General features: G+C 35.0%; 1 protein-coding gene across 1 annotated transcript; it reads right to left on the bottom strand.

Annotated features, from left to right (window-relative positions):
- Positions 1 to 489: 489 nt before the first annotated feature.
- Positions 490 to 8,385, bottom strand: LOC145064239 (mitogen-activated protein kinase 16-like). The gene is made up of 10 exons (XM_079011723.1): positions 7,335 to 8,385; positions 6,622 to 6,797; positions 5,935 to 6,343; positions 5,692 to 5,819; positions 5,464 to 5,523; positions 4,945 to 5,094; positions 4,714 to 4,869; positions 2,106 to 2,317; positions 1,044 to 1,148; positions 490 to 838 (listed from the first exon to the last, which is right to left on the bottom strand). The coding sequence occupies exons 1-10, from the start codon at positions 8,383 to 8,385 to the stop codon at positions 742 to 744; spliced, it is 2,544 nt and encodes an 847-aa protein (XP_078867849.1). The 3' UTR covers positions 490 to 741.
- Between the last annotated feature and the right edge of the window lie 918 nt (positions 8,386 to 9,303).

The raw sequence follows: 9,303 nt of genomic DNA, 5'->3' as shown, positions 1-9,303 counted from the left end.
AAAAAAATATTAATATACGAACATGAGGAATTCACTGTGAAAATTGAAATACAATTTGATCTATTCAAATAATTGTTGCCTCAATTCTTTAATCAACGTGACTCATCAGGTAAATTATTTCTTTCATTATGAATTTAAGTTTAGAATGGTGGGACCATGTCACAATTCACAGCTTTAGCATTTTTTATTCAAAAGAATTATAAATTCTATATATATATATAATATATATTTCACTTCAAATTTGTGTGGGGTGGGCTAAGGCTCATGTTGCACCCATATAGCTAAGCCTCTACTTTGTAATCTCTACCTTCTTGGTGAATAATGGTGATTTGTCATTTCCAGGCTGTTGCCAGCTGTTGGCAACTGTTGAGTTACTTAATTAGTTGCTATCGGTTAGGTTAGTTGTGTGTGTTATATATACACTCCTTGAGGCATTCCGTCTTTGTAAATTATGGAAGTAAATATCTATGTCTATTTTCCATTTCCTTTCAATTTATGTTCTGTTGTATTTCAATTACAGCATTATTCCTGGTATAAATAAGAGTTCTAAAAGCTCATTTTTACAAGGAATATGTACATTGCTACAGCTATAACTTTTTGCTATCTTGATTTGATATAATGAATATTTTTTAGCTCAAGTATATGTGGAAAAAAAATCGAATATAATGATCATTTTCACCGAATCATCAAAAACCATTTGGCAGTTTGACGAACTTGAAGAGGAAGTCTAGTTATTGTCATCTATTGGTTCTCCACTTCATTGATTGAATATTGTGGGAGATCTTTTGCAACTTCAACTGTATTTTGTAGTGTCTCTTCTTGATGTAATACGCGAGACCTGCACCCAAAAGTTAAGTAAACTAGTTTCAGGGTCAAGAAAAAAAATCCAGGAGTCTATATGTCATATGTAAATAAGGCATACATCAGCCTGATTGGTGGTTTACTTCTCACAAGAAACCCAATTCACATTGGATCTGACTATGATATGTCCTAAATGAAAATCCAGGAGTTAGGAATTAAGTATGGATACAGTTATAGATCACCTTGGCAATGATGAAGCTCGTGGACTCTCTACAGGATCAGCAACTGTACTGTTACCATAATGCTCCTCAAGGTAAGCAAACTGCTTCTTAAATTGCTCAACAGCACTGCAAAAGTGAAGACAATCATATGTTAGATGATATATTCCTTGTATACAGATTATCTTTCCATGTACCAAGTGGGGTCCAGATAGTCTAGTTGGATCACATGATCAAAATGCATGGCCCAAGTCTGTGGGGCTGACTAGGTCGAGAAAAGCCAAGAAAAGATATTAAAATTGGTTCCACACTATTTTAAGTCTGTTTATTATGTGAAACATGTGCTACAACAGCATGAATGACTTGTTGTCAACATCATGTGATATTTTGGTGTATAATGTGTTTATCGTTGTGTTTAGTGATTAAATTTGTAGTATACTTCAACAACGTGATGTTAAAATATTAAAATTTGTTGACATTATTATAAGTCATTTATTGTGTCAACAGCAGGTGAGCATTTATTCAAGGAGTGTTTAGCATGCTTATATGGTGCTTTTTGTGCTCAAATTCATTGTATAATTCCACAATAGTCTTGAAATATGTTATCATGAAAGTGAAGTTTCAAGTTAAATATAGATATAACACAAATGTAGTTGGATTTAAATGCTAGTCATAAATATTGGGATGTGATGGATCAAAATTAGATGTCATGCAACATTAAGGGTATAGATGCTAATGAAATAAAGATCAACATACTTCCATTGATTGGTTTATTATATCATTTTAATTTCATCTTGTACATCTATTTTTTTTTCTATGTATTAAGGCATTGTAGTTTAAAAAGTGTACACAGTTATAGCATCGTACTCATGTTTTTTTATTAGTACATTATAATTTGTAAAAAATTAGCCATTATATCGATGAATATTTATTTGTATTTGGATGAGACTACTATAATTGAATAGCTTTTTCAAAATACAATATTGTATCAGAAGAAAGGAAAGAAGGATGCTATAACAAACAAGTATGTATATGTTTTTTGCATTTTACCCAAAATATATTGCCAAAGTTCCAAAAAAATTGTACCTTGGATACTTGAAGCCAGTTTGTTGAGCTCCATCCAAGTACTCTTTCAACATATTGGGATGATATTCAAGAATCTCTCTATAAATCAGTTCACGTACATCTTCTTCCGTATATTTTCTTCTTTCAAACTCAAATTCCAACTTTGAAATTGGCTGAGCAGAAGGCTCCTTCTCAGTCTTAGCTATAGTCTTAAAGTATGGATCTAAAAGAGCCTAATACAAAGCGCAAAACATGCTTTTTGATAAGGCTAAATACATGAAATAGCAACGTACTTTCAGTTATACGTGTACTATAGAATCCTACATTCATTTGTTTCTATTACAACATTGTACTCTCAATTGTTTTCTTAAACATTGTATTTTGATATATCTACACAGTTATAGCACTTTCATTTATTTACGTACTAAGACATTACACTTTAAATGTTCAATCCATTTATGAATGTGAAAACTGTTTTTGTATTTGGATTGGTATAACTGGGTAGAATTTTCAAATTGCAGCCTTAAGGAAAAAAAGGAAAACGGAAGCTAGAATAAACAAAAAGAATAAAGTACGTTGTTGTTATGACCCGGGATCTAGACCTCGTGAGAGGACTAGTGCTAGTGCTTGAACAAGCCGTGAACTCCCTTGTAACCTAGCCTCAGGAGACTAAACTAAGCTATTAAACTAATTTACTCTATTGATTATTTTCAATTTCCAGCATATCTTATTTCATGAATGACTACCCTTTAAATAGGGATAAAAAAAAGACTCAAATCAGGAAACAAAGACTTTAAAATCGAATCAAATAATAAAAGATCCTAATTACCAAAATTAAAAGTGGAAGCAAGATAACTTTCTAGAATATAAAATACTTATTATCTATTAACATGCAGACTCATCAAATATGATTCATAATATTACTCCCTTCCTTTGCATTGAGCTTTTCCGCAAGCTCAAAACCTGGGTATGCGTTGATATCCTAAGTACTGTCTTCTTCATCCTCCAACATGATACCAAACAGTTTCGCACACTTATGACTGATCGAGAACATCTCATCACAGTTAAAGCATAATCATTTTGCTCGCCTTTCCGCCATCTCTATTGCCGTAAGTCATTTCAAAGCCGGGTTCCGCACATCAGAGTTCACCGTTCCGGCTCCCCCACCGGCTGACTCTCGGTTTTTGCTTCCTGTTGAGGGTTGATTCCCAGCTAATAGAGGTGCTCCAAAACTCCTTGGTCGTCCCTCCTTCGCGAGCTTGAACTCAATCTATCTGGCTAGGTTCATAGCATAGTATAGTGTGGTGGGTCTAGCAAACTCTACTTCGTAACGGGTATCATTAGTCAAACTTGCACAAAAATGCCAAACACTTTGCTCCAGAGTCACACCCATCATTCGTCCCAGCAGCAACTCAAAGCCTTCACAATAGTCCTCCACCGTACCTATCGAGTTAACTCGCCTAACGGGTTCATGCTCAGCAGGGGTCCAAATATGATTTTGTACTCTTCTGAGAACTCGAACCAATTCAAGCGGGTCTTCATTCTTCGCAGGTTATGATGCCACCCACTAACTGACCTTGTAGTGAAAAGGTGGCCTGCCTAACCCAAGCTTTAGTGGGGGTCTATTGTTCTTCAAAGAAGTATTTACATCTTTGAAGCCACTCGACTGGGTTACCCTTCCCATCACATATGGGAAACTCCATCTTGGCGAATCTCGGTACTCTTTCCCCACGGTATCCCGTATCTTCCGTCTCTTCCCAGTATTTTGGTGCCCCCTGATCCCTTCTGTTTGACCCTTTTAGTTTGAGGGATTCCCAATGGTGTTTGAAAGTTTGGGGCTCACCTGTCCGCGATGATTCAAAAGCCTTGCTTGATCCTCTTCCTGCTCCTTCCTGGATCAAACCCTTACCTCTTCCAGCCAAGCCTCCTTGGTACGAAAACTTACTGTTTGGATTGGCACCAAAGGTGGCGCCACGTCCTCTTCCACGCACCTGTTCCGATAGGTCATCAAACATATCAGACTCGAACATCTTTTCCACACTCTCATCTTCTTCTTCTTGTCTGTTGGATTTGTTTTGGGTTAGGGTTTGCAATCTCTCTTCCATCGTTGCTTGCTTGGTCTGCAAGGCTGTCATAGCCGCCTTTAAATCATTGGTACTTGTACATTGTTACTTTGTGTTTGTTGGATCATGAACGCTTCCAATTTCTTCATCAGCTCTTCGTGTTGTGTCGACATCACGAGCGACTCTGATACCAAATTTGTTATGACCAGGGATCTAGAACTCGTTATAGGACCAGTGCTAGTGCTTGAAAAAGCCGTGAACTCCCTTGTAACCTAGCCTCTTGTTTGCAGGAGACTAAACTAAGCTATTAAACTAATTTACTCTATTGATTATTTTCAAATTCCAACATATCTTATTTCATGAATGACTACCCTTTAAATAGGGATAAACAAAATATTCAAATCAGGAAACAAAGACTCTAAAATCGACTCAAATAATAATAGATCCAAATTACCAAAATTAAAAATGGAAACAAGATTCATAACAGTTACTGTTTATTTCATTTAACATTTTTTTTTTTTGTTAAGAGAGATATTTCATATCTAAATATATATCCAAGATTTTACCTCCTCAGTAGTAGGCCTATCCCTATACTCAAATGCAAGCATTCTTTCTAATAAATGAAGAGCAAGAGGATCTTTATTTTGGAACTTCTGTGAAAAAGGAACCCTGTTTTTCTTCCTCATGCTGCTCAAGTATCTCCTTGCCTTTTCATTTCTTATCTGTTATGTATCATATCAACATTAATAAGCAAGAAAGAGTGATTTACTTTCTAATGAATGGTGATGTAAACCAACCATGGATATAGTTTCAGGTGATGGCGTTCCTAAAAGATCAGTGATCAAGTCCAACTGATGCACAACATTTTTCCCAGGGAAAAGGGGCTTTCCTGTTAAAATTTCTGCAAAAATGCAACCAATGCTCCATATGTCTATAGCGGGCGTGTACTGCAGAGAAAGAGCATCAAGTCAATTTTGGTAATGTCCTCCATATACGAAACACTTTTCACTACTATAATTTGGTAGATATTCATAGAATAATGTATTAATAATAAAAAATTGGAAGTACAGTCCAATAATTGGATAGATTTTTCACCAGTACAATGCCTTAACAAAGAAAAATATAAACACAGTGCTGTAATATCATGAAATAGAAGTAGAATCCAATAATGCACACATAAATGAACGCACATTGCTAGTTTTTGCAACTAGCACTAATTTATAAACCTTTATTGCCATCGATATATTTGTTCAGAGCTTAATGTCAGTCTAAATGTGATGAATTAAAACATATTACTATAGTAATAGTTGTGGCACCTTGCTAAAGAATGATCCACACAGTTCAGGAGCCCTATACCATCGTGCTGCAACATAATCCTGTGAGGACATCAAACAAAAGCAGTTCACAAAAGTAACTTTTGAAAAACTGAGTTTACTATAATGAGCAGCTAAGGGACATATTGTCACACCCCAATGCCAAAGTTGTATATTAGCCCAATAACAACCTGATTAACTTAAAAAACCATGGCATTTTATTACACATACAGTCCAAAATATTGCAGTTGGTGGATCATTGAATGCAACCCTTGAAAGACCAAAGTCACAGATCTTAAGTTTGCAATCAGCATTGGCCAAGATATTTTTGGGTTTTAGATCTCTATGAAAGACATTTGCTGAAATTAAAAGAAGTAATTCACAATCAGAATACACAGAAATATAACAAGGCGTGATTACTTCAAACAATTAAACAAATATTCATATCTTGAGAAGATGATAACACTGTATGACCTGAGTGTACGTATTTCAGTCCTCGAAGAAGCTGATAAAGAAAGAATTGATGGTGTTCTGGTGTTAAGTCATCGTTTCCCTTAATAACCTCATGCAGATCAGATCCCATAAGCTCAAAAACCAAATATATATCTCGGAATTCGCTTCTTGATGGTGGTAATAAGATGTGTTTGAGTTCAACAATGTCTGGATGACGAAGGAGCCTAAGAAGCTTAATCTCACGAATGATACTAGCAGCAACTGAAACATGTTCGAATATATCATTTATCTTTTTGATAGCTACTTTCTCGCCAACATGAGTATCATATGCAGAACATACAATACCAGAGTTTCCTTTACCAATAACTTCCAATAATTCGTACCTACTCCTTTCACCAAATTCACTGAAAAAGTCTACTTCTGTCGGTTCCTGCAACAGACTCCTAGGGTCATTATAATAGATGAAAACTAGAAGTTATCTGGAAAAAATTTCTTTTATTTTATTTTGTGATTAAGCCCTCATTTTATATACAAAGATACAATGCAAATAGGAAACTAGATAAAGGTACATGAATATTTCATGTAACCCTATTTCATAAATATCATCTAGCATTTCTCCTCAAGTTGGAGAAAATATGTTAATCATGGCAACTATTACAAATATGATCTATTTATGGTTTCTATTTATGTGTACTTTTGGATACTTACCAGACTTGCAGCATGTCGCTGAAAACCTTCTTCTTCGTGCTTCCTAATAATACCAACATCAGGATTTGTAGAGATGAAAGTGTTGTTGTCAACCCGACCTCTGGATACCTTTCGGGAACTTTCCTCACCCATAACATTGCCATTGTCATTACTTGATAACTTAGAATCATCATGGGCTGAAAAAAGATGAACAAAACAAGATTATATAGTAATAATTTTGAGTTCTCTACCACAGATTATATAAGTCTAGTTATTATATAACCTCATAGTAGATGACCAAATGAATGTCTCATAGGCATTGTAACAAGTAGAAACGAGCATTATTAATCATCAAACAAATTTGTACTTGTTTTAAGAATGTAAAGAAGATAATTAAGTATATAAAGACTACTATGGAGTGGCCCTGTGAGAGGGTCCAATTTAGGCATTTAGGCATGCCCCATCACCTAGGCTGCAGAAAAAACTTATCAAGAATCAAGCTTCAGAGCAAAACAATGAAACTAGAAATAGTTAATGATAAAACAAATGAAAGAAATTTGGATTATGCTAATCACCAATATAACTGAAGTAAATGATAGAATGATACCCTGAATATGTTAACTCAGTACTTCTTTCTGCATGCATAAATACTCTTTTTGTGTTTTAAAGTTACGAAATTGCAATTCTATATTCTAAGGAATCTGTAAACACAATTCAACAGGAGCTGAAAATACCAGAGTTCTCTACACTGGAGGCAAATGGAAACCTATCAAACATTCTTCCAAATATTGTTTTGCCACCAGCTTGAAAGGAACTATTGATTTTGACTTGTGAAGTCAATGCAGATTCAAGACTGAAAACAACCTCAGCCATGGTAGGCCTATCCTTTGGATGGCTAAGCAAGCATCTCTTTGCAATTCCAACAAACCCCTTCAAACATTTTGTGGATATTTCACCTCTTATATCTGAATCAATTATATCCTTTAACTTCCCCCCTTTGATAGAATCTTGAACCCATGTTGCCAAGCCCTCTTCGATACTTTTATCCAAAGCACGCTTCCTGCACAGCACTTCGAACAACACAACCCCAAACGCATACACATCAGACTTCCTTGTCAGCCTTCCAGTTGCGTAATAATGTGGATCAAGATACCCAAAAGTTCCTCTAACAAGTGTGTTGACATGAGTTGATGTCTGATTCGTTGGACCTATTTTGGACAACCCAAAATCTGAAATTTTAGCAGCCCAACTTTCATGTAACAAAATATTGGAGCTCTTGACATCACGATGTATAACCCCGAAATCAATCCCTGTACCCGTGTGGAGATAGTCTAACCCACGAGCTGCACTTATGCAGATCTTGAGTCGTTGAAGCCAAGAAAGAGGGGTACCGAGTTTATGGAGGTGGTCTTCTAGTGTTCCATTTGGCATATATTCATATACAAGAATCATTTCATTTTCATGATTACAATAACCAAACAAGGATACAAGGTGACAGTGACGCAACTTTGAAAGCATCTCAACTTCTGCCCAGAACTCTGTTGCACCTTGACTGGACATGGAATCCAAACGTTTAATGGCAGAAACAATAACACATGATCCGTTGATAATATTACCTTTGTAAACTTTTCCAAACCCTCCATGGCCAATTACTAATGTTTTATCAAAGTTATTTGTTGCTAAGAGAAGCTCAGGAAATTTGAAGTGACGACATGGTTGTGAGAATTCAATGGAGGATGACGTGGAGGGTTGGGATTCTTTGCCATGGGCAATAGAGGCCAACATAATTGTTGATGAAGAAGGAGAATTTGAAGTAGGTCTAGAATTTGAAATAGTTGTTCCACCATAGATGATATTGAAGATTCATAGACCATAGTCAACTGTAAACCTCCTTGCCGGAAGGAGAAATGGAGCCCAGCATGACGCCACATTTGTTTTAAGACTATATTTTAAAGTCAATTGCAAACTTGTTGCTGGAATAGTGGAATGAGAGATGGAGCGCAGGTAAAGGCCGACCAGATATCATAAATCAGTCAAATATATATATATATATATATATATATATATATATATATATATATATATATATATATATATATATATATATATATATATATATATATATATATATATATATATATATATATATATATATATTTTTTTTTTTTTAAAGTCAACCCGTTTTTTTGTAATGGAACTCGTCTTTTTGTGGATTGATTTGGATGGGTACATTCTCATCAGTTTTTTTTTTTTTCTTGAATCGTTCTCTCTCTTTTTTTTTTTTTTTTTTTTTTTTTTTTTTTTTTTTTTTTCTTGAATTCGTATCTTTAAATTAAGACAAAATTACACTGTTGATCCTATGGTTTCTCAAACAAAATTAGTAAGGAAAACGATTAAGACTCATACGCTTTTGGTCCCTGTGGTTTCAAAAATATGATACATATTTTTCATAACACGTATTATTACGAGAGTTGTAACTTGTTAATGGGACAAGTGAGATACTACACAATGCATTGTTTACAAGAATGGTGTTAGTAAGTTGTTATAAAATACTCTAAATATGGAGGGTAGTGTACTTTAGGTATGCGACGCTTTAGCGAAGAAACACATGACACGATTAAGAAATATATTGCCATAACTTAAAGTGTTGACGAAGAACACTACATCTTTGTGAGCAGAACACGATGCGTCGAAGTGTCCAGA

The sequence above is a fragment of the Lactuca serriola genome, chromosome 7 (assembly GCF_051521515.1).
Source record: "Lactuca serriola cultivar US96UC23 chromosome 7, Lser_US96UC23_V15, whole genome shotgun sequence".
Taxonomy (NCBI): domain Eukaryota; kingdom Viridiplantae; phylum Streptophyta; class Magnoliopsida; order Asterales; family Asteraceae; genus Lactuca; species Lactuca serriola.
Note: the sequence above shows the minus strand (reverse complement) of the source record. Positions and strands in the feature narration are given on the sequence as shown.